Source organism: Bactrocera neohumeralis, chromosome 2, assembly GCF_024586455.1.
Source record: "Bactrocera neohumeralis isolate Rockhampton chromosome 2, APGP_CSIRO_Bneo_wtdbg2-racon-allhic-juicebox.fasta_v2, whole genome shotgun sequence".
Classification (NCBI taxonomy): Eukaryota; Metazoa; Arthropoda; class Insecta; order Diptera; family Tephritidae; genus Bactrocera; species Bactrocera neohumeralis.
In genome coordinates, this window is record NC_065919.1 from 31518416 (window position 1) to 31545478 (window position 27063).

Below are 27063 nucleotides of genomic sequence, written 5' to 3' on the forward strand. Positions count from 1 at the left end.
TACTTCCACATCCACCGGATCTCCAGATCTGTTTTCAGATTTCAAGATGATGCTCCTTGGAGCGAAATTAAGCAACCGTGAAGATGTTATCCCCGATACTCAGGCTACTATTTAGAAGCAAAACCAAAGTGTTCAACAAACAAGAAATAAGAGAAATGCCCTCGATGTTAAGTAACAAATTTTGATAAGAGATTTTTTTTTCTTTAAAATGCCCATTCGCTTAAAAAGGTGCGAGAAATATCGATTGCCCACAACCCAATGACACCATTTGGTTTTTACTATTTTTATACGATTTTAAAACTTTATTTCTCAAGATGAAAATAAACAATATAATTTTTTGTATTTTACTTTTTTTGCAAATTTTACATAATTTCAATAAAATAATTTTTATTTATGATTAAAAATGTAATATAGTTGAATGTTGTATTCTTTTTGTTCTTATCTGCATTATTTTTCGCCGTTTTAGGGGTTCTGTTTTTTGTTTTTGTGTTTGTTTTTGTTATTTTACTTTTACTTTATTGTTTGAATCTAAAGTTGTCACTTTCCTTGGGTAAATACAACTTATGCATGTATGTATAATTTCTTTACATGTTTTTCTACATATTCCAAATATTCAATTTTGCTTACTTACAAACGTTGAAGCGACCAAGTTTTCGCTTAATCTATGTGTACAAATGTGTTGTGCTTGTGTGTGTTTTCGTGTCCACAATGAACATTTACAATTCAATCAAGATGCAAAGAACGCGCATCCGAACTAAAACTAAACTAGTTCCATGGCAACCAAGAATTCATTTTCTTACTAAAAAATTTGTATTTTGAAGTTAATCAGTATGAAAATATTAAACTAAAGTTTATGTAAAATTTTCATTAAATTTCATTATAATGTAAATTAGTTTGATTCAATTCTGGTTACACATGAGCTTGGTAAACAATATTCAACAATTTCAACTCAATGACAAATATAATTTTTTAAAGCCTTTCACATATTCGACTCCAATTGTGAATAGCTTTATAAGAAAATATCCTGGTTAATGCGTTGTTCGTGCGAAAATGAACTGCGCGGAGTGAATTTCTGCTGGAACAACTCTTCTGTGTATTTCATTTATTTTTTTTTGGCTTATAGCTCTTAGTATTTCGTATATTTCATTAACGTATAAAGCGATTTATATATGTATGTATATAAACGTTAATCCTAAATTGTTTGTACTATCTCATGGAAATAATTCCGGTCTATTGCAGTTTAACTAAATAACTTTTTTATTTACTAATTGCCTCCTTGTTGTTGTAAGAGCTCAAACATAAAGTTCTCAATTAATAATGTTACACATATGAGCAATTCGAACCTAAATGTAAAAATGTTGCATTACTGCTTCAAAAGCTGCTTTGAAAATTGTGATGATAAAAATGCACATTTAGTATGTTGGAAAATTGTTTTCCCACCAATTGTATAATCAATGTTATGAAAAAATTTGAAGTGTGTACAAAACTCTAAAAATAGCATTAATTAACAAAATAGTAATAGAAGATTAACCGTGTTTTACCATCTGTGTGTTTTATTCTTCTCTTGTTCATTTTCAGTCATTCAATTCTGTTGAAGATTTACATTTGAAACGTTTTAATGTTCATGGAATTTTCGCAGCCGCTAATTTCACGAAACACATCAGACTCTGCCTTATGTTACGTTTTGGAGCAAATTTTTTCGCTTAGTATTATAAAATTATCCTTATTGGTCATTCTTGACGGGGCCTGGTGTGCTTAAGACAAGATTTCTCAAAGTTTTTTTTCTAATTGCTTATAATTAAAATTGTTAATTAGTTTTTTGACGTCAATCCAAATTCCTCCTTGCTTCAATTTAGTTAACATCCCTTTTGTATGAGTTTTTTTTTTGTTTAAATATGTTTATTTTCGACCCAACTGAAAGCCTCAATATATCCCACCACGTCCTATGATCTCAAGTTTTGATTTATTTAACGCCCGCTTGTACATACTTATATCTTACCCATGATTAATTTAGTCCTAAAAGATTCTCATATGCTTATGCCTAGGGAGTTTTCTTAATGTTTAAATTTTTTAATTAATTTATTTATACTCTACTCTGAGTATGTTATCAGAATATATATATATTTTTTTTTAATTTTTGCTTATGTTTTTGAATAACGTTTTGTTTAGTTTTTTTAGTAGAGATTGCTGCCACATAATGGTAGAGTAACTAAAAATTGGGATCGGGTCTAAATTAAGCCGCTTTGCGTTGAGATCCACAATGTGTGAGTTCCATACACTCATCTTCGTTCATATTACTTCGTTTTTTAACTTTTGAAGTATTTGAAATAAAGTAGGTCGTTCGTTGTTAACAAAATATACACAAAAAGCGCTCTAATTCCGACAATTGAAGATTTTGATTTTTGTTTTGGTCTATTTTGGGCCCGTTTTAGTTAATCATTCATTCGTTTTCTACGATTCAGTTCGTTTTTAGTTTTTAATTTAATTTTTTAATTTTTCTAAAATTTTTCTGTTTTTTTGTTTGTTATTTTTATTAAAAAATCAACGTTTTTTAAGTATTTGTTTTGAAGGCACTTTTGATCGGACGATTTGGCCCATGTGCGATTTGTTTATGTTTCATTTTGGCTGCTCATGGTAAAGTTGGATGCTTTTGTGGTTGTTGTGGTTGTTCAATATTTGCTTAAAGTAATCATGAAAATCCCAAAGTGATTCCAAATGAATTTGCCAAAGGTATTGTCGAAACAGTTCTTATTATTCTAAAATTGTCCGCCTACTTCGAAAATTGCATTTTGAACAAAAAATCGGATGCCGGTTAGTTTAAATTGGTTTGTGTCGCCTTCCATATCAATGCTATTGCCTCTTAACGTTGTTTATATCAATGTAGATCCAGTTATTGTTATTTTGTTGCCTTGAGAATCGTTCAATTCTTCGAATTAGAGCGCTAAATGTACTATTATTTATTTTTTCGATCGAGTTCTTCAAAGTGTCTCATTTCAGAAATCAGCAAACAAATCAGTTCCCTTGTGGAGACTTTTGTTCAGAATCAGCGCTGGAAGTTAACTGACGCCAATGAAAGAACTCGTCTGGTGTTAATATGAAGTTGAAAAATATGAAAAATTAAATAAACATATTATATTTGTAAATAGGAGCCACACTTCTAACTCCCATTTGGTAGTGCTGTAAATAATATAACTGAAGAAACATCCGCGCTAAAGGCGTTAAAAAACGGAAATCCGGTTATTAAATCATGTGTAAATTACTTTTATAAACTGTGAATGAGAGCATGAAACCTCACTATATAAGTATGTACGTCATACAATAGTTTATATATAATATATAGTATATATATATAGTATATATAGTATAATTAATAAGTGGAATTTTGCATTGTTTGGTATTGCCATAAACGGTTTAGGCTACAATACATAGAGGTATGTATGTACATACATATATACATTAAGTATCAGCCGGTAAGCAACGGGAAGAGCTGATGTGTTTCGGAAAGCAGGAGAATGTTCGAACTTGGTTAATATAGTACAGATTTCGTTATGTTTAAATTAGACATAATTATAGGTGTATGTATTTATGTGTGAACAAATTTACATATGTAAATGCATATATGTATGTATGTACGTATGTTTGATTTGCAATCTCGTATGTGTGTATGCTTATGAAACGTGTTACAAGATTACATATATACTTTTACTTACTTAATACCATACCATACACATAGTACGTATTTATGTGTGACACGCATTTATAGTATGTAAGTATGTTTGTATGTATGTATTTATGTGTGTATGTAGTTTGGTGTATATGCATAAATCTGTACGTTAAATGTAGGTTTGTTATACACAGTTATAGGTTATAAAGTCATTGTTGTTGTTTTTGACTGTTTAGCTTTAGTGTGCACAAATGCATGCATGTATATTTTTCATAAAGCCAATAATATTAATATTAAAACTAGTTTTGTCTTTATTGATTTATGGATGTGTTTTATGTAATCTTTATAAGTTTTGCTTTTATATCGTATTGTGCACATTTGCATTATTATTGAGCTTCTTCGATTCATCCAAAAAGAGAGGCGTATAATTTTATGCCTATCCAGTTATACAATAATCATAAATGCTACATTTCTGTGTTTACATACAATTAAAAAGTAAGTTCAAGTAATTCGGGCTTAAAATTGAATTTTCCTTAATTGTATTTTCTTATCTGTTTTATCCTAACATAATATGCACACATCCCTCTAATATTTTACTTTCATTGTTTTTTGTTTAGCTTTCGTTCACCTCCTCTCACTCATCATAGTGAATGAAGAATGCGTCAACTAAAGATCATTCAAGACGATGTCACAACATATAGGATTTTTATTTAATTACAATTGAACAAAATCGTTTCAAGATATTTATATTTTTTTTTGTTGATTTTTGTTATGTTTTTCTTAATTAATCTTTTTTCGCAGTGTTTTATATTATTAGAATTTTGTTTGTCTTTTTGAATCGTTGAGCAATGTTTATATAAATTTTATTTCTCCTCTAAATTTATCAGTTTCTCTTTTGTTTTAACGTTTACTTATATGGTAATAACATAGAATACACCTCTTAATTTTTGCTCTTGTTATGTAGATGTCGTTGAAAAATCTGTGATCAAAATTAAAAGTTAGGAGTATAATGAACAAATGAATATCAAAACGTTGTAACTTAGAGGAAATCAAACTATGTAATATACTTATAAATGTAAGCATATTGGTTAAAATGCACTGTGCAATATTTTCATATTTGAAATCTGCTTTAGTAGTGGAATTTTTCTTCACCGATTTTGATTATGATTTTGAATTTTGTAAATAAAGAAAACATCTTTCGTCGGCTAACCGGCGACATTATTGCCTGTACTGTAATACTGATTTACTTTATCATCTTGGCTAGCAAGTTCACCTGATCGGCTTGCTTTTCAATATCGAGTGGAAAGGTTCAGTCGCCGGTAAAAGTTGTCATTTATTTATTGCTTGGTTTGCTTTTTTTGATTTATTTCCATCATTTCTATTATATTTATTTTTGATAATTTTGCGATTACGGTAACTTTTGAATTTTGTTGAGATTTCGCTAATTTTGGCTTACTGTTGATATTAATTGGTTTGAATTTTGTCGATCACTTGAATTGTGTTTTCAGTTTGGAATCGTTGCGATTGCTAGTGATTTGGTTTGCTTCCGGTTATGCCCTTATTGTTGTTGATTTCAGACTGCTATTTTTATTTGTTGAGTTATGTATATTGTTTTGCTGTTTTGATTCCAATTATGGAAAATGTAATTTAAGGCAGATGTTCTGTTTTGATAATTTAGATGGTATATTTGTTTTCAGAAATGGAAGTAATCTAGTTGGATGAGAAAAATTAGGGTACAGACTTGGGAGAATTCTTAAGTGTTTCATATAAACACGTTGGTCAATGCGAATCGATATAAAAACGCAAACAAAAAATTTTTCAAACATCGAAACTTTAATTTTCTTCACCAGAGTGCCGTAAATAAATTGAAATAATTATCATTTCTTGTAACCACTTTTGTTCGTTTTGGGATTCAAAAAATGTTTTTTTTTTAGATTGTTCACAATAATTTACACTTTTGTTATTCTTTTAATTTATGTGTTTTGGGTTTTTTCGTTTTTATTTTAATTTTAGTGTTTATGTCGTTTATTTTTGTTTCTTAAAGATAAGGCGCGAAGGTGCTTAAAATAAGCTTGTACTTTTTTCGTGATATATTAAATTTTTTCCATAGTTTCTCATATTTGCCCATAAAATGCATCTCAATTTTTCCAGCGCTTTCCACAAATTTTGTTTCTACGAAATTTTGACTTCCAAAATTTGGTAATTTTTTAAGTAATTTTTGAGTTTGGTTTTTGGTTTTGCTTTTCATTTTAATTTTAGCTTTTTTGTTATAATTTTTGAATATAGTTTTTGAATATTTTTGTCCTTGACTTACACCGAGAGAGAATTATCCAAAGGTGGCCGAGAGGTTTCCTGAATTTAAGTTCCAGAATTTGTTGTAATATCCATTTTTGATCCTACATTAAGTAAATCGAGTTCCAATTATACGCTCTTCCGCTAAGTTTGTCATGTTAAAAGTACATTTAATAATTTTTAACGTCGCCGTAATGTCAAGTAAAGTGAAAGTTTTTAGTAAATATCTGTATTTGCGTTTGATTTGTTACGATCAACGGGATTCGAACAGAAATGAAGCTGGTGGTCAATCAAAAAATATGAAAAATTCTGCCTGTAAATTATACAATTGAATATTTCAATGTTTACTTTTGCAAATTTTCACAAATTTTCTGTGATTTTTGTTTAACGAGTACTAGCTGGATTTGCAATGTCAAACACACATATGTTCTGTTGACATGTTTAGCTGAAGAATCTTAGATGTTGGAGCTGTACGCCAGAGGATGTAATACAAATTTATATTTTTTGTATCAAATAGCTTTTGCTTATTTTTGTTCCTTCAAAATTTTGTAAATTTCTATTTTTCTTTTTCGTATCATTTTATTTTGTTTTTGTTTATTTTTTTCAACATTCAAGTCCGAAAATGTACCTAAAGTGCCTAAAAGTACGTCTAAATTGTCAATTTCCTTTAATTGTATACTCTCTATACTCGTATAATATATAGGAACATTACCGAAAGTTCTTGTGTTTCTTACTAGTTTTACATCTTACACCTAAACATATCAATTAAAGTTAATTTAGGTTATAATTCATTTAAATTAGTTCAACTACATTTAGTTTCTTTTTTTTTGTGTATACACCCTCCAACGTCTCCCTTAAGCAATAGATGTCGCGCTCTCACATCCGTTAAGAACATCCGGGGTCTGGTAGATTTACGTAATCTCTTACGTTTTCTCAATCATTTCAGATTTGTCTCATTTTTTGTTCCATGTTTTTGTTATTTATCGCTAAGTCCGGGAGTTTTCATCACTTCTAAATGTTCGCATTTTTCACAAAGATTTGCCAAAGTTATGTCCAGGATTGCGTTTTTGTTATCAAAAGTTGGTTCATCTTTCTTACTTATTTGTTCAGAAGCCACTTCTGTTTATTTATTTTTATTATATTTTAGTTTTAGTCCACGGAATTTTATATTAATATTACTTATTTTATCATAAATTTCTCCTTCTTTCCTTGAACTATCTAATATAACGAATTTATGCCAAAATCTTTATTTCAAGCCGAAATTTTTATTATCAAAACTTATACATTGTATACATACATATATGTACAATGCCTTCTTAATCGTGTTAATATTTATACGAAATTCATGAGGGAATTATAAAAAAACTGACAAAAACAGAAAAATAAATTAATGTCTAAAAACATACTTAGATAAGTCGTAAAAATTTAAACATTTACATACTCAATACACACAATTCCAGATTGACTAGAACCAAAAAGAACCATTGAAAATGAAAGACATACATACCAATGTGCTTGTTCTTCTGTGCATAGGAAGTGTTCACATGGTTCAAAATGGAATGACATACGGTCCAATGAACTGATTAATTCCATTATATTGCTTAGCAAACTTTTAGCGACATTTTAAAACATTATATGAATATGTATATCATATGTTAGTCAGTTAGAAGTTAGAAAATTACGGAAGATTAAGTGGCAATGTATGTGTATGTACTAAATTTTCAGTTCAGTCAAATTGGAATTGCTTGGTGTTTTAACTTCATTTAGCCAAAATATGTAATTTCGTGCATTCTAGGTTATTTCTTTATGATTTGTGTGGTATTTTAATAAATACTTCGATTTTCCAAATAAAAGTTATTATTACCTCAATCGTTGTATGTGTATTAATGTAAAAATGCTAGAGAAATCTCTTATCAGGAGTTATACAACAAGTAAGTGTTTGCTTTGAATTCTGATACATACACAGAACGACATCCATATTTGAAGTCCATAAACTATGATATTTTGTGTTGGTGATTGCTAAATACCGACACTACTGTATTATTTTCATTAACTACGCATGTCGTGTGTACTTCGCGAAGATTTCACATGCCTTTAATCATACTTTGAAATGACGACCCGACGCCAGCATGATAATTCTTTTGATTGAGAAACGATTTGATTTAATGATTTTTCGCATTAAATGTGTTTATATGTTTCTTTATAAAAGCCAAATAATAACTGTTGTTCAAAACATAAGTTCTATATGTATGTAATATGTGGTGTATTCGTAGCGTGACGATTATTTTTCGCTACATGGTCTTGTTATGATTTCACTGATGCCTTTAATACTGTATATTTGATTTTTTATTGAATATATACGATTTTATTGAGGGAAGGAATCATATCGGATTTAGTAAGTATTTATTTCTGTTTTCTGTTGTTGTTTTGTATGTGTTTTGATATTTTTAGTAATTGGGTGTGCTGAACTTAATCCAATGTCATTGTGGTTCACTGTTTGCTGTTCGCTTCTCTTTGGGCAACCATCGCTGTATTTTTGTCCTGTCGGTTGGTTATATTTTTATGTATTACATTGCCTTGCCAATGCGTTTAGCTTATAAACGAATCTATTATTTTGATATATGTTTTCTGTTGTCTTATGAAATATGAGTTAATGTAGGAATGAGCTTATTTTTCATTGATTGCAAATTGAGAGAGAGTATGTGCTGATTTGGAATTTCACTTGTAGCCCAAGCTTTTAAGTGAAATAAAAGATTTTCATATACGCCTGATCTTGAAACACAAGCAGTTGGATAATAATTTGATTTTATATATAAAGTTGAATAAAATATTCTACTAAGGTTTTAATGCATTAAGTTTTAAACTAAAGATTTAATATTTGCCAAGATAACATATATAAAATATTGGATAACAGTAATAATTTGCTGTAAGTAATACTAATTGGCATAGCTTTTTAGTTATTTCGCTTAAAAATTCGTATTTCTCTCAATTTGTTAAATTTTGAATATCAGCTACTGTTTATATGGCAAGCAATAATATATTAAGTATACATACTTACTTTACCTACGTACCTAGTAAGAATATTGTTATATATGGTTGTGTTATCTGGTGTCTGTTTATGTTCAAATGACTGTATATTTAATGTTTCACTTATTGCATTAATAATTTTTGGAAGATTTACTCCTTTTTCTGAAATTCGCAAACAAACAGTTTCAAAATGTTCAATGTTCAGTTGCATGCAGCATTTTCAGCTTTGCTTTTTAGGGTTTTTAATAGTTTTTCTATTTTGTTTTTTGTTTTTTTTTTCATTTATTTTAATTAAGTTCTTGTTTAATTAGCTTGTCTTAAACTCTTACATTGCATTTATGTTGTTAATTTCTTTAACTACACATTAACCTTATTAAATGCTTATTTCATAATAATATTCTTTGTAGAAATATTTCGGCACTATTGTTGGAAATAATTAATTGATTATTTTGTGTTTATAACGTTCTTCTTTTTCAAACAAAAAATCTTAAGGGCCAATGTGTTTGTTGTTTGAACTTATAATACTTGCAAAATCATAATATATAAAGAAAAAAATAACTGTATGACTCCTTCTTTTTGAATTACCTTGATTTACAGTTGGATTGTTTGTTCATCTTTCTTTCATCGCATATAGAAAGTCCTGGTACTGACATTTAATTATTGAAAGCTCAGACATCTGTCACGGTAGAATGAGAGCCAGTTTAAACTTGAAGTGTAAGCTTGACTTACATGCACCCATACGTGTGCAAATCGTTGATGCGAAATGCTCTAGTGAGCTCCCAGCACTTAATGAACTTCCTATATGTGTTGAAACTCATTTCAATATTAACGTAGTTTTCGGGTTTGGTCTGGTTTTAACATAAAGAAAAACGATTGTATTGACGTTTCTAACATAAAGATTTGTTATTGTATTAATACAACTCAAATATATTTGAAACTAATATGGTTGTTGTAACTTCGACTGATTTGCTGGCATAGGTCGCCCGCTATGGTACAAGTATCAAGGGTGCTACACAGCCAGCTTCAGTCACCTTGGTTCCCTTGTGGTAATGGTATGACTTCGATGCCTCTGGCATCCGCAGTTCCTCTCAATCATACCATAAACCGTTAGCTATTGTAAAATGAATTGGTAAAACTCGCGCTCAGCCTACCCGTACGTTTTTGCGCCTTCGGGTAGGCTATGAAGGAGCGCTAACTCTATGATATGCTATTGTAAAATATAAGCAAAACGTTTGCAATTGGCTCACTTATGTGTTAATATTGGCTTAGTTTATATGTATGTACTCACATAAATTGCTGTTCATCTATTTGTTGCAATACATTAGATTTTGATTTTGTTGTTGGTAGTTTAGAATGAACATTTTCTATTTCAATATATATGTTTGTACGTAGAAGTGTACATTGTGTGTTATGCTAATTTATTTATTATATATTTCACTTCGTGTTATTTTCTTCTTTAGTATGTTTCTTTATTTATTCCGTTTTTATACATAAACTATTAAAATATCTGATCACATTTGTTTGCAGTCTCTGTATATAATATATATGTAGATAATGTGTTTTTATCATTCATTTCACACAATTTGTTAAGTTACATCTTAAGAAATGTGTTAAGCTTTTGGCATGATTCTTCTATTATTATCGATTAAACGAAAAAGAAATTTGTCAATAGAAAACATATTTATCGATTTATTCTAATATTCGGCTACTGTTTTTTCCGATCTTAAACTTTCTTTTTACACGAATTTTTTGTCGTACATTTTGTTGTTGCAGATTCCTGCGCTATTGCGTTTTTCTTTTGCTTCTGAAGATTTAACCAATTATATTTGGCAAATCCTGTACTCTTGGATTTTAAAATTTTACTCTCGCTCTGACAATTTTTTGTAACGCCCACTATGTTGTAAGTGTATGTGGCAGCAACTGAACTGAAAATGCTTGTGTATTAAAAACTTCACTGGGCTATTGTTGTGTTTATATATTTCTATTATTTTACTTTCTTTTTACTATAAATACATTGTGATTGTACTATTGCGGTATTTGTTTTTGTTGGCTATGGCGATCGTCAAGCATTTGTTGAGTGCTCCTGTTTATGTATATTCTAAGGGGGTATATTCATATACTTCTTGTACATATGTACATACAGACTTGCTGGCCAAGAGCTGTGGCAATTCGTAAGGACAGCAAAAGATTCGCATGGAAAAAAATTTATTATTGCCAATTTATTTGGTTTATGTAGTTTGTACCTGTTGTAGTGCACCTAGACTGTCGACAGCTTTGTTGAGTGGTCTAAAGTGCACTTGCTTATAAAAATTATATCTAAGTCACTGGGCTATTGCATTGCTTAATTTACGTATTATTATTCTCATCAGTTTATTGCTATTTCATTTGTTTGTGTAAACCAAAAAATTGTTGCAACTTTGCTGTTTACGCTTGCCCACTGTATGGCCAGTAAGTCATTGTATTCTACCTACCCCCGAGACTGCCATAGCATTGAATCAAATCTTTTATATCTGTATATATGTAAGTAAGTTAAGTATATATTTAAATGAAAGGAAAACTAAATATTCGTTCAAAATGTTTGCAGCGTTGTCGTTGTATTAAAATTTTTTGACAACTTTTTTAATGGAAATTATATTTGTTTGTTGCTTTAACCATCTCAAGACACTAACGGTGAGTTGATACGAAAAATTGCCAGCTTTGTCACGCAACTGCTTTGTAGTACACATGTCTGCCAATTATTGATCAATTGTGAAATTGTTCAAATAAAATCGAATTTTTTTAAATATATTAAATAAACAGCGCTTTTATCACTTATTTTATGCTGATGTTGAAGTTGGTCTTATTGTAGCTAATTTTTTGTTTTTATTGTTATTTTATGTATTTCATGCTGTTAGATGCAGCATACGGCGCGAAAACTGATCACGAAGGAAGTAGACCTTCTTGCCGATATTATTCGGCATTCCAATGTTTTCTATTTTGCTCATTTCTGAGCTTTCTTCATAATCCTCATAATTCAGTTTTCGTTGTCGCAGAGTTTTCATGTTTCTTTATGCCCTTTCAAAGAGCAATAAATCAAATGAGAATAAATTGGTTGTTGTTTAAAAAAACTGAAAAAGTTAATCTGAAAATAAGAATATTTTTTAGTGTTGCATGCATATATTATGATATTTATTAGTTATTATTTTGTATTAAGTTATTCATGGCTAACTCCCTCCAATCACATCTTAGCTTCATTTCCCCGCTTCGTGGGCATTCGTATAATCTTTCTACTTCATTTTTCTTTACTGTATTTCAATGCTATTTGTTCGTTTAGTATAAAAATATAAATTGCTTTATAAAACTTTATGTTGGTATTTTTAAAATTGTACTATAAATTATTCCGGTTTTGAAATGCCGCCAATGGCGTCCAAGGAAAAGCCCCCAAACAGTCCCACTGTACGACATTTTTCACTATTGCAACTAAAATGGCACAGTATTCCCATGGCCCCGGATCCAAGATCCAAGTCCACAGTTCGTTTGTTTAAGTCTATTAATATTTCTTTAATTTTTTTGTTTTATTTTTAATTTTTTTTGTATAGGAAATGTTTACTATTTAATATACTTGTTTCTATGTTGATCTTTAACCACATCTATTACAAAACACGAAATGAGGATGGAGTAACAGTGAAATTAAGAGCTTGATATGAGTGCACGTGGTCTCCGTCAACCAAACCTTTGGTTCGGTGGAGGTGTGCAGTGTTTAAGTTCCAATTGGTTACTTCGTATTGTCATCAACTTGTTTCGAGTTGTTATATTAAATTAAACATATGAATATGGAGCTTTGTTTCTAAGTTGCATAAACATTGTTTTTCTGTTTGTAAATATGTATGTTAAACATTTTGTTGAGAAAATTAAAAATATCACATTCGAGTTGTGAATGTTCCCCTGGGCTATTGTTGTTGTCTTAAACTAAATTCTGAAAATTATTTATATGTTATTGTTAGCTTTTGTATATTTTGCAACTGTTGAATGGTTGCAAGTATGGTTTTACGCTTTTAATCTTCAAATTCAACGACTTAAGTGTAGCAGTTCTTTTTCATTATTTTCATTTTTCTGTTGTTGTCGTTACTACTAGTTGTCTTGTTAATCTTGGCGTGGTTTTGCTCTTTTTTTGGTGCTTTTATGCAACTTTTTATTTTCTCATTTCGTGTTATATGAATATCAATTGAATTTCGAATTTTTACAGCCGAAACATTATTTTCCATAATTTAAATGGCGCTAGTGCAGACATTCTGGATTTTAAGAGAAATCTCTGAATATACATTAGTTTTCATAACAGAGTATTTCAAATAAATACAACTCTATTGGATAGAAAACGGTTTAGATGAATTAAATATAATATTTTGTTAATTAATTTAGAAGAAAGAATCTAAAGACTCTTAACTTGTAACCGTAAACATTAGTTGACAAATTTTCTAGAAGAGTAAAGTGAAAGCTGAAAAGTAAAGCAAAAATCCAGTGATAACTGGCACATAGCGCTTTTTCAATTTTGATAATTTATAGTTATATATGGTTTACTATATTTTTATTAATTTGTAACTGTTGAAATCAAAAATGTTTGTTGAATAAATGAAATTAATGTTAAAAAAAGGATGCGCAATGTTGGACCAGTGCAACGCACGCCAAAAAATAGGATTTGTATACATAAATTTTTTTCAAAACTTATTCTGGTTGAGCACACAGTGGGTTATTCCTGGATACACTGCGTCTCTCTATTGCGTGTTGAACAGAAGATTAACCCTCTCTGAGGGTTCAATGGATTTCTTTTTCAAATTTGTTTCTTGGTTTCTTTTTGCTATGCTCCAAGAATATTTTGCTTTTTTACTCTTGCCAAATAAGTGATAAAAATTCCACACGCTTTATCATTTAAATTTCGATTACTTTCCCTGCTATACAAAAGTGTTTGTGGTTTCGCCAAAGTTTTACAATTTCGAATCGAATCGCGTTTGCTACTAAAAAAACGCAATTAGTTTTATTTTACTTTTTTAGACAACGAGACTCTTTCTTTGTATATTGGTTTATTAATTTTTTTTGGTTTTGAATTTGTTTGTTTTTATACTTTACTTTTTACTTATCGCTTCATGTGATCAGATTTTTTCTAACTCAGGATGTTGAACGTCAAAATAAATAGCAAAAGTATACTTATTATTTTAATGCATAAATTTTTCATAAACTCTTATGTGTGTTTATTCGCGTAGCATTTTTGTAATCGAAACTGTTTGTATTGCCAAAACTGGAGAACCGTTCGTTTTTGGTTTGCTCTCATATAACTGACAGTTCTCAATTACATGATATACCATATATGCACTGCTTGTAGTTTTCCAAAAATGGTTGAAACACCTTGAAACTGTTTGTGTTGCACAATTAACAATGCCAACGGAGTATTTTCCTTTGTGTTTTGGTTTTTGTTTCCTGTTTAGAGTTAATAATTTGCTTATCATTTTAATTTACTAATTACTAAATTTACGGCATTAAATGGTTAGTTGTAATTATTTTGAGTGGAGCATTGCGGGATATTGTAGGGGATATTAAGGAGCGTATGGATGGATGTGGGGTGATTTCACTTTATATAAAAATGTGGCTAATACAGTACCGCATTGCTTGTTTAAGTACTCTGTCATCGCTTCTAGTTAAAAGAGTTTTCATACTAGGCTTTTTATATCGTTATTATTCCCGACTTTTCAGGTTGCTTATATCTTTTTCAATTATTTATTTATTTTTTTTTAATTTTTTTTTCTATTATTTTTTATGTACAAAGTATCCAATTATGTATTGCATATATTAAATATTGTAGTTGTGAGTGTATGTACGATTATGTATACTGAATGCTATGTTTGTAGCTAATGGTTTCTCTTCATTTTTGGTTTTTGGATTTTACATCGTCTCTGTAAATTGTTAGTTTCGTAAATATTGTGTTTGCTTTGCTGTTTTTTGGTTATGACGACCGCATTGGTTGTTTATTTGTAATTCTCTGATTTGTTTTTGTCATCTGTGGCAAATTTTCTTCGTGATGATTCTTCACAGATCTTGATAGTTTATCGTGTATCGGATTCTGCTCCGATAGTGATCTCTGCTTAAGTGCAGGCTTACTGTACATTCCGGTTAAAATTTTTGGACTAAATATGTTTGGTTGTTGTTGCCCAAAGAAATAAGTTTTCGAAAATTTTTAATTCAAATAAACTTTGTTTTCTGAAGTTTGGTATTTTAATAAACTCCTTGTGTTAAAATATTTGTGTTTGGTTTGAGTATAATTGTTATGGATGATCATCTTTCAAAGTGTAAACTGCATTGCTATAAATGTGAAACATGAAAATGTTTCAAAGAACACTAATTTAGATCGTTATTGTAAGCCATTCTTTTCCATTGAATACAAAACGGATATTACCAAAATATTACAAACTCAAATTCCAAATTTAGCCAAACGGTTTTTTGTTCAAAAAAAAAAAATTATTTTGAAACTCAGCTGCTTATTTCAGCCGGTGAGTTGCCTTTAAATTATTTTAAATATTGATAGGCTATTTTATTTACATATTTATGTGTACAGCATTGACTAAAGCCGTCTACACATATGTCGCGTAAAGAATACTTTGGGTTCTCCTAAGAACATCTCAAAATAGAACCCTGCTATTAGAACTTCTCAGCAATAAGTTTAATGCTCGCGATTTTTGAATTATCAAAATTGTTTCATAGAAAACTTAAAGAATTTTGAATTATTAAAGATGTTTTACCCAACGATGCCAATATTTTTAGTTGTTTGCTTTTAAAGATAATGACGGCAACTCTAATTATTAATTGAGGATATCTTGAAAAAACTGAATAATGCATAATTTAAAAAATGCCTAAATTTAAAAATTTTGTGAAATTATCGATCCATACTTTAAACAGTACCTGTGAATTCTCCAAGAGTAACTAATTATTGCATTCGCCAATAATTAGAAAATTTTAATTGAAATGCAGATTGCGCTGTTGCTGTCATACCGTATATTTCAGACCTCGGCAGATCCAATGGCCGCAAATACATCGAAGTAATTACATAGGTGTGCTTTGTTGGTGTGTTCACTTGGAAGAATAATTTCGAAACATAATAGAAAAACCAAAGAAAATAGCCAAATTTTGTTGTTTATGTATTTTTGTATTTATTGTTGTATTGTTTTTATTCTTGTTTTTGTTTTTCTCTCATTTAGTTCTTCTGCCGTTTGCTTTTATTTTTAACTTATGTAGTAATCGTAATTTAGTTAAGTAACTTAAAACTTTAGGTAAACTATGTATGTATGTTTCATTTTGGTAAGTGTAAGCTTGTTTCTTGTTGTTGATGTTGTTGTTCTAATGATTGTAGCTGCCACAGTTTCTCCCAAATGTCTTCGGAGTCGCTTGGGCTTCAATCTCACCAAATATTGTTCTTATTGTAGCATTATTTGTTTGTATGTATGTATGAATGCGCGTACTCACGTTTGTACTGCTATTAGGTTACGATTTATTTAATGAATTAATTCTCTTGCAGCATACTAAAATACTTTTTTTTACTTTTGTCTGCCAGTAATATGTTCGAAATTTATGGTTCTTATTGATTTCGTTCTAAATACTAAAGTTTACATATATTTCTCAAAAATATTTAAATCAATTCAACAACTTAAAGTTTAGCGAGAAATAAATTAACTAAAGATCTAAATTAACTTGAGTACATATTTTTATTCTAATGCATTATTATTTGCAGTAATTTTGAATTTAGGAATTTTCGATATTTTGTCAAATTTTCAAATAATATCGTATATAAATTTTGCCTAAAGTTTCATCCAAACATTATATGAGTTATAATTTACTTTCTTTTCTTTTGTCTCCTTGACGTTTATTGTTAAAATGCCTTAAAATTTCCTAAAAGTGTTTCTTATTATTTTTTAACATAGTGTTTTCCAAATTTCAATTAACTATTTTTTACAAAAGAATTTTGTATAAACGCCTGGGAGTCGTAATTCAAAATAACTCTGTTAGGCGCCTATATTGGTTTGTTCCGAAATAATAATGAGTTCTCCTCGAATTTTTATCACAAAATCAGTTACATTTGTAGTTTTTTCTTTATAATTACATTTTAAGCCAAAGAAACATATTTCACTTTATTTTTGTCATAAATTTAGTAAAGGCATTAACAATAACGATTGAGATTCGAAATTTGTCACTGCAGCTGCATAAAACAATCTAAAAATTATTATTTTTATCATTAAATTACTCAAACTTAGCATACAAATAAATGATAAATCAAAAACATTACATAATTATATAATTATTTTCCGAATTAAATTTTTTAAAACGTTTGAATACTTGTACAAAAATTCTTTTACATACAAGGAAACTTACCACGTGCCCAAAATATTTATGTGACCTTTACATTCCTTCGCAAAATATGGCAATTATCAATTAAAAATACCCTTGCTTTCATTTTCGCCCTTTGTTTTAAACTCTACTTTTGTTGGCAGCGGTGTATACGCATTAGTGTGACCCGACGATTTTACAATACCCGCACATATGAACATAAAAACTCAAACACTTATTAGAACGAAGACAATTGTAAAGAAACGGTTGATTATAAATAAATAAGTAAACGTTTCATATGGTTTAAAAATTCTTAAACTTTCGAAAAAAAATCAATATTGTATTGTAAAACAACGACAAATTTTTTTTATTTTTAGTTGTAGAATTTCTTTCCTGATCTCTTTGCGGTATCTTAACACTAGGCCCGTAAGCTTATCTTGTCAAAGAAACTGTTTTCTAGTCGGTATTTCTGCTTTTCTGCAGATGTGGATAGATAATAAATAAATTGTACTATATACATATTTTCATTTGGATGAGCTCTTATTTGAGGTGTGAGTCTTAACTCGACGAAGGCAAAACTTTCGAAGTTTAAACCGCCTTTACTTTATTTTCACGTCAAAGTATACTGAGGTTTATTGAAAGCCTAGATCGGTACTTAACAGTTGGACGTAAGTTGCTAAAAAGGCCTAAAATAGAACACAGGAGATCTACTGAACTACTTGTTCTTAGCAAAGTTCATCTTGCCGCTATAATATGGGTTCTTACTTGACATTGTCCAATATGTATTCATACGGACGCATGTTGTATGGAGGAGGGTTTGATGGGAGCATCCCTGTACTTTCTTCTCCATTATCCACCCTTTTCAAGACTGAGGTAGAAACACCGTCAGTCTTACCTTCGGCGGACCAGAAGATAAAGCCGAAACTGAATCGACCTCTGAATGTAACGTAACCTACTTGAAAGGTAATAAATACCAATATAATTTAGATCGCTCATCCGCCATCCAGTAGTCAGTCCTATTTTTATTTTACCGATTATACCCAGTGTAGTTTTAATTGGTTTAAAGCAAATAAATTAAAATGCAAAATAACAGAACACACACGAAATCAATTTACGTTACATATATTTGGTTTAAATGAATAAATAATATTATAGTTTATACAATATAATGCTTGCTAAATTAAAGGCAAATCTTTGAAAACTTAATAATTAAGAAACCCTATAATTAGGTATGTACAGCTTAAATATTTTAAATAATAAAAAGTGCATTCAACTTAAATTTAATTACTTCGTATTAACTAGTTTAAAATAAAGAAAAGACTAGTGTAAACGTGTACAATGTGATGCCCTATTATATATTAGCAATTAAAATATAGTAATTGTGAGTCCAGGTGTCAGTATTGGTGGAAAATTTAATAAAAAATTAAACAACAATAGCACAAGTCGCAAAAATGATATCGAATAAAAGGCCTTTCTTGTAGAAAACAATGTGCTGTTACATTAATGAGAGAGCGTGTTTTAGAATCACTTCTATTAAAACACTTGAAAATTGTAGTGCTTTTTACAAGAAAGGCCTTTACAATAATATTGTGAATATTGTAAAAAGTCGGCGTCAATTTGAAGAAGAGTCTTCAACCAATTGCTTTTCACACACTGATACACTAACATAGCATGCACATACATATAAACATTTCGGAGCGTAAGCAGGTGGAGATTAATATGTTTAAATTGTTGTGTTTGTGTATGCTCTTTGCAAGCACCAGTTTTCCTAGTAGCAAATAGGCGCAATCAGTAAATGAAAATGTACGTGTAAGTGAAATGAACTACTGGAAATGAACATGGTCTCAACTCGCTCGGTGTTTCCCAGTGAACTGTGGTTAGGTACATTTCCTGCGATTTTTCGAGTTAATAGTATTGGCTCTGGCTGGTAATGCTAATAAATACTACTGCTATATATTTTATTACCAATGTAGGTATGTATGTACATATGTATATGCTATTAAATTATCAATGTTGCCTACCATAGGCATAGTGTGTATATGTCGGTTCATATACAAGCATGTATATATGCGTATTAACTGGATGTATATTAGTGTGTATTTTGCAACATGACTTGCAAACAAAACTTAATAACAATATATTTAATGGTAAAATTGATATAAATCTCAGAATTACGCAGTAAGTTGTGGTCCGAATTCATATCTTGGCCCTTTCTAGCAGTTGCAGTTTACACTATTGTGGTTATAGCTGATGTAAATAAATATTGTAGATATATGTGTGCGTTTTCTGTTTTGATTTTTGTGGTGTCTATTTAAGAATGATCTCAGTGGTCCTCAATACCCGATTTACATCACATAAGGCAATTGTTTTTCTATAAATGTATATGTTAATAGGTTTATGCAAGTGTAGAAAGTAATGCATACTCGTATGCACACTTACATATGTACATATGTATGTATTGGGAGGCGTGTGTATTCTTCTATTGCTAAAGTTGTAGTTCCATTCTTCGAAGTGAAGAACGTGAATGTGTCGTTAAAGAATTGTGTTTTCAATGTTTGGTAATAAAATAAAGCTGGAATTTCTTGTTGCTCATCATGCCGAAGTGATTTGCAAAATACCCAACAATCGTTAACAATTAGGATCTTTCGTTTGCTTTTATGAATCTCTTATTTTGCCTATTTTACTTTTGTGAACGCAATTCGCGTTGCGAGAATGAATTCGAGAGTTAAGAAAATAATAAATATTTGCGAAGTCTACTTTAGGATTTGCTTGCAGCATTTTGTTAAATTACCTTCATCGTATTGTCGAAATATTTTTGTTATATTCGTCAAAATTTGTTCGTTCGAAATTTCATTATTACCTGGTTCGGGCACACCTTTCATATATTTTACGTTTCAATTGGAATGGCATTACTTCTCCAACATCATTATATGAATATAACATACTTGTTTCGTATTCCTTAAAAGCCTAAACGCACTCGTATAGTATCGATTAGTTTCGTCGTCAATTTTAATACTTAGTGTGTTAGTGGTTTCTAAATTATCGTCATGTTAAAATTTCGCGCAGTAGTTCTCGTATTCCATATAAAAATATTTATAATTAGGGTGGGAAATCAAAACTGATAGGTTGAACTTAATTTATATTCGTCAAATTTTGTTGGTATGCTGTGCCTGCAGCTATGCTGGTTACACTTGCTGAGGCATTAGTTGGCGTAACTGTAACTGCGTTTGTTGCAAACGTTGTCATTGGTTCGGTTGTTGCATGCACAGTTGCTGCAGCTGCTGTTGCAAGCGCTGTTGTTGTAGTGATTCCTGTCGTTAAAACTTTCGAAGATTTATTTGATTTGGATTTGCGTTTTAAATTTGTGCGAAGCATGTGAATAACGCGATTGCGTTCACTTTCCTCTTATTCCAATTGTTCCAAAAAATTAGGAGATTTGAAATATTCGGGCACTGCATCGTCCATGCGAGATATGACTTTATAGATTGCCTTCTTCCACGATTGTTCGGTGTCTTTGCCACCCTGAATGGCGCGAAAGAATTCGCGCAGCGTTTGTTCTATCACAAAGCGGAAGTTTTGCGGTACCTTTACAAAACAACAAAAAATATTATTAATTATTTTTAAGGTCTTGAAATATTATTGCGATTTTTTTGCTATTTGCATTTATTTATTTGAGTATAAGCACCTCAATGTGATTGTTGCGGTTGTAATGTAAGTTTAGAACACGATACAACTCACTGTCCCCGCCAACATGAAGCTCATCGGCGCACTTGACACCCTCAGTAACCGCCTGGCGCGCGTACTTCTCCATTTGGATATAGTAGAATTCTCTGCAAACGACAAACAATTTTATAAGAAATGTGTTTTGATGAAATCTAATAATATTCTATTTAATATCTGATGAGTAATTAAATGTCTTTGATAAAAAAACAATAAACGAAGGGCCAATTTCGAATTAACCGCTCAATCTTTACTATCGCAATTTGCAAGGATTACAGCAGAAGATTATTTTGCAGTATATATTTGATAAACTACCACTTTATTATTTCAAAAAACTTCTCCCCGAATTTCAATAATAAATCTCCCATATTAACCGGTATTCTCGGAAAAAACGTCAGCCATGATCCAATTTAGACTATTCTTATGCTTGATTTAGGAACATTTTATGCCGATAAATTTATTTATTTGTGCGGGACCACGCCCACTTTTTAAAAATACCGAGTATCTGCAATGGGGCCGATAACTGAGGTTAAGAAGTACTTTGTAAGTAAATTAAGTTATTTTAATTTAATATATTTTTTACCTATTTAGATTTATGCAGCTTAACAATCTCTTTATGAGAACGAGTACGCAATACCTAAATGCCTTTCTAGTTTCTGTGGCGACTTGAGAGAAACATTTTTTCTGCTTCAGCTTGGCCGCTCATCGTCCTTGTATATGCATTATATGTACATATGTATACACGAACCATATTATATAAGTATACTGGCTATATCGAAGACAGTGCTGCAGTCGTCGGAATAACAACAACAGCGGCAATTTAGTAAATTTTGCCTCAGGGGAATTTAAGCGAACAATCGTCGCGAAGCTGGTTTTAATTTGACATCGAAGCTGTCAGAAGTATAGTACTAGTAATATCGCACACACACCAACATAGTAGTGTAACAGTAATAGCAGTAAGCGCAGCGCTTGCGATTGCTACTTGCCAATGCGCGATTTTGATATTTATTGTTTGGAAAAGTTGGCACTGTCAGTTGTTATGCAGAGCCCTTTCCATGCGGCGAATGCAGTGTTTTCATATCCGTTTCTGCTGCAATAACTTGAGCTGTTTGCACCAGTTGTTGGCGTCATAATGAAAGAAGAGCGAGAGCTTTGGGAAATCTTGAAATTAGCGCGATTATCAAACGAGTCAACACAACAGTGCAACGGCAGAACAAAAGGATACAAAAATGGTGCACTACCCTCGTGAGTGAGAAGGTGCAACGTTCAGCGCCAACAGCTCGGAATTGTTGTGAAATGTTGACAATTATAGGAGAAACATTGCATACAATTGAAATGTCAACGAGCAAGGCGTACAAGGCGCGGGGTGAACATTTGTGGGACGAACAGTGCTGCGCTTTGGGAGGAGAAAATTATAAAGAAATGACATTTAACAGATTTTCGAACAACTAGCCAGCCTATAGCTTTCGAATAGAAAGCGCTAATTTGTTTGGCAAGATCTTATCCAATATTCTTTTCGAATGTTTGTACAATTTATATTAAAATATGGTAAAGTGTGTGTTTCTTCAAGACATTTCATATCGTGCCAACAGATGGATTATTATTATTTAGTGAATGCAAGTATTCTGTCCATGGCTTTTCGCTACAATAACTTTGAGTACACAAATTGAACATTTCAATTACTTGATTGCAGTTGCTTGGTGCCGCTGCTGTAACTATCCATCTTTTAATTCTCTAATTGCTAGAAGGCAATGCATTTGCATACAATATCCCAGGTGCCTCCTCAAACATTCTTCACGTTTATCTGTGGCAAAGAATTGCTGTTCTCAACAACGGCAGCGAGTTCTTCGAGACTCATTATAGCTCCCCACAAGCCCAAGTGAATATCAATCGTAAAGCTTTTGCTAATTAAAGCCTTTCCCTCAACTAAACACAGCATCCACCAACGGTGCATTTCAATGCTTCGGCTTTGTATACTTAAAAGATAAAAAGAAGAATAAAAAATTGTAAATGCAAATATTTCTGCTGGCAACTTCAGTGCAGCTTTGCTCATCATCGATGATTACGTTGGCATGCATGTGCAAATCCTAAAGCAAATTCCTGGGAAATGGGGAGTGGGCGGAGCGTAGTCGAGCATCTAAGTAGTGGGTGTGCACCCCAGAAGATTGACTTATGCTCATTTGAGAATTATTAAAAATTCTTTGCAACAAACCAACCAAACGGCCCAACAATGCGCTTATAAAGCAAGTATTCCAGATTTGTTCTCGTGCAACAAGCTCACACCTAAGCTCAGCCAGGCGTTACCTCGGTTGCAACAATATAACTGCCTGCCATGCAAGTATGTGTGTCACAGCAAGGCTAAGATTCTTTTGTTGAAGCTCTTTGAAAAACCCTTTGTGTGCGCAATGTGGCCGAGCCTACAAGTGTGCTGCAAATTATTAATAACGTCGCATTATAATCATCCAATAATGCACTAAGATCATGTGTACACAATTAAAAAACCGCACAAGCAAGAATAAATTCGTGGTAAGGTAATCGGAAATTCTTATAATGAGCAGCTATTGAGAGAATAGCCTCTTCTGCGTCGTCCAGATGCGAGATGGAATAAAAAATTAGTTATATAACATATGGCTTATAGAGTATAATATAATTCTTCTCCTTCTATCTTACATATCTTATCTATTTTGAAACTAGTAAACTACAAAGGCGTTCAAATATTAATATTATTTTTTGCTTTTCAATCGTTTAACTTGCAAAAACCCCTTTCAAGGCAGACATTTCGATTGAAAAAAGCGTGAAAGTACGCCACTTGCGAAGGAGTCAGTCTGTAGTGTATTTATACTACAATGTGATACTTCAGATCATTCAGAACTGACTCAGGCTGTTGTGAACCAGTAGACAACAACAGACTATGGGCTGAACAAGCGCGCGAAGAATCGGATGAATGAAGAAAAGTGGATATTTTAACACTAAACTGAACACTCAGTGCTGTTAAGTGGAGCAGAAAATAAAAGGTGAGCTTCTCAAGCGACAAGTACATACCCCAGCTGCTTGATAGTAATGCATAGAAATATAGGTATATGTTAGCATGTGTGTCGATGATAATTATGAAGTGTTTTTATAAGCAGTGGCACTTTGGCGCAAGGATACGTTTTTTTGTTCTTTATGCAATTTTGAAAGCAAGAAGTGCACTTTTGGGCGCATACACTCATATCTACTATTTATTCAATTTTCCCTGCCGACAAAAGCACATATACAAATGCATGTATAAAAAAGCCATTAGCACAATGCATAGGCGTAGTAGCTGAGGAAGTGCGGCATTGTTGTGGCAATGCAAGCCAACAACGCAAAGTAGGCACTCCATTAAAAAGACAAATACAGGCACACAAAAGCTCACAACACTCACGATTACATTAAGATAGAGTGTGTGAAAAAAATGACGAAGGACCTGCTGCTGTGTGTAGAGGCGCACATAAGGAGCCGTAATTGCGATATTTTTGTTTTTAATTAAAAAGAAATTTCACAGGGAGCAAACACTGAAGCGCTCCTACAAAATAAACAAAAAACGTAAAGAAATGATTTCGACGTTGACGTATGTGTATATGTATAAGTATGTGTTTGTTGCACGGTTCACAGTTAACGCAGTTGTGTTTGTTGTATTTGCTTATGAGTGTGTGATGATGACATAATGATGACTAAAATAGTGAGTGGTAGTGTAATTTAATTATAAAAAATATTATAAATGTTGCACAAGAGCTAATTAGTTTATTCAAGATGTTGGAATACAAGAGGTGCTATAAGTGAGCAAACAGAAAAGTTCCTATTATACGGAAAATACGGCATTCTATGTGGAATAGTCTCGCGTTGGTAAGTCAAAACTGAGCACGGATGAAGATTTTGCAGACTGAGAGCGATTAGGTGGCGAAAAGGTACTCGAAGTCGCAAATTAAAAGTACCCATTCGCTCCGCACACAACCTAAAAGCGGAAACGGTGCGCCACATAGAAACAACTACGAGCACACACATACATACATATGTACATAAGTATGTGCACGAGTGTGGACTCGGGCGTGCAAGTGCTCAAGGATACTCGTTGGAATGAAAGGAACTCAATAGCTTTTAAAGAAAAACTCGCCAACCACAAACAGGCAAGCTAATACAAAATCTTGTCTACACAGATGCGGCAGTGCATATGTATAATGTTATGCCATGCACATAAAAGTAGCCACCGATACTGAATTCTTCATATCATAAACCATAAATTCACAGTGTTTTACTGCATATGACACGTATTTCGTTATACCCACAGCAGAAGTAATTAGAATACTGAAGCACAACAAATTTGCAAAATATTATTTTATTGAAAAATTAAAAAAAAAAATTGGAGTAAAATTTAAAAATGTAAATTTTCATCCTGAAAATGATAATCCGAAGCTTTTTGAGTAAAAATTAAATAAGAACATTTTTTCTTTGAATTTGTATTTACATACTACATTTTATATAGCCTTTTTTAAAATAATATTTCAATATAGTTTAACACTTTTTAAATACTTTTAATTATAGTGTTTCAGTTTGAAAAATGTAAGTCTTCCATTTTGACCTTTTGATATAAATTATTTTTTAGATTTGCTGAAAAGTTTAATTTAAAAATGTTTTATCAGTTTTTAATTCTTATTTTAGAATTCAAAATTAAATTTTAAATTTTTATTTTGGTTTAAGCAATTTTAAGCATTGAGTTCCCAAAATAATCAAAAGTCTTAATTGCAATTCTGGAAGTAAAAACTGAATATTCCGTTTTTATCTTCAATATATTTAAATAGAAAATTCGCAACCCTGTTCGTAACTGACCTAAGGAAACAACTAAGATATGAATCTAGAAATGTCTGATAATAATAAAATGGAGAAACAGATGAATTCGATGACCACGCCTTTTCTCATATAGTATAACGTAATTTTTATATATTTCTGCGTGTTTTGCCCGCAGTAAATGAAATTCGGAAATTAATTTTCAGTCACACCCGAACCTACACTTCCCTTATTATTAGTATTTTTTTATTATAGGCATGCTTTTTTCCAAATTTGAGGTTAAGTGCACTTTTGGGTTAGGTTGCGTGAAAATATGATGACTTGGCTTAACTGCAATAGGTTGACACTCTTCCATGCAGCAGAATACAAAGAAAGCGAAAAAACATACACACCAGAAAAGCTGAATGGGAAAAGTGTTGCCAATTACTTCAATATAATCGCACACTTGCTGCATGCTCCACATGTATGTATCTATATGTGCGCTGCTGGGAGGAGTGTAAGAAACGGATTACCGTTAGGAAAAGGTGTTTTTTCACCCCCGAGGTTAAAGTTTTAAATGGTGTCATCATGATACTCACGCAAATAAGCTGGTTGAGGACGACTGATACAATCAGATAACCAGACAGTGCGAGTACAGAAGAGCTCTGTAAGGCACTGGAGAAAATATTGCATATGAGCTTATTAATAAAGTGTTCCTCTTATAATTGCGTTACTTCGGTGAAGTACCCACACATGCCTTCGTGCGTGTGATAGCTGAGGATAAGAGAATATATGCTGTTTATAAAAAAAAGTGAAATGTAGTCTCGAACTAAACTCAAAAACCGAAGGAGAATACTTTTGCATAAAGAAAAAAACATCAAGTACAGCCAAGGAAATCCTTCAGAAATTTCCGAAAATCGTAAGATGACAAGGGTTATTATTAATTATAGCGATGAGGTATAAGGATTAAGCTTCATTGATTCTGAAAGATGTCTGGGGATATTAAAAATATATCTAAATTATAATGAATATATAATATGTAGATATATATCTAAATTATATCATTTTTGCCTTTGTTTGATATGTATGTGTGTCTATTATTTTTCTTTACTCTTGGTAATGCTGAAGTGGCATTCTTTAATTCAAAATAAAGCGTGAAATGTGCAGGAACCCGCTAATTATTTCCACGGAAATCAAATGCAACTTTGTGCCAATTCACATGTCAAAAG

General features: G+C 31.4%; 1 protein-coding gene across 5 annotated transcripts in view; it reads right to left on the reverse strand.

Annotated features, from left to right (window-relative positions):
- Window positions 1–426: 426 nt before the first annotated feature.
- LOC126763310 (homeobox protein prospero) overlaps window positions 427–27063 on the reverse strand; it is a 120726-nt gene continuing 94089 nt past the window's right edge. For all 5 annotated transcript variants that reach the window (XM_050480665.1, XM_050480702.1, XM_050480691.1 and 2 more), the window contains 2 exons: window positions 21015–21159; window positions 427–20914 (listed from right to left, as the gene is read on the reverse strand). In XM_050480665.1, the coding sequence (XP_050336622.1) occupies window positions 20735–20914; window positions 21015–21159 (325 nt within the window). In that variant the 3' untranslated portion in view covers window positions 427–20734. The remainder of the gene's footprint in view (window positions 20915–21014; window positions 21160–27063) is intronic.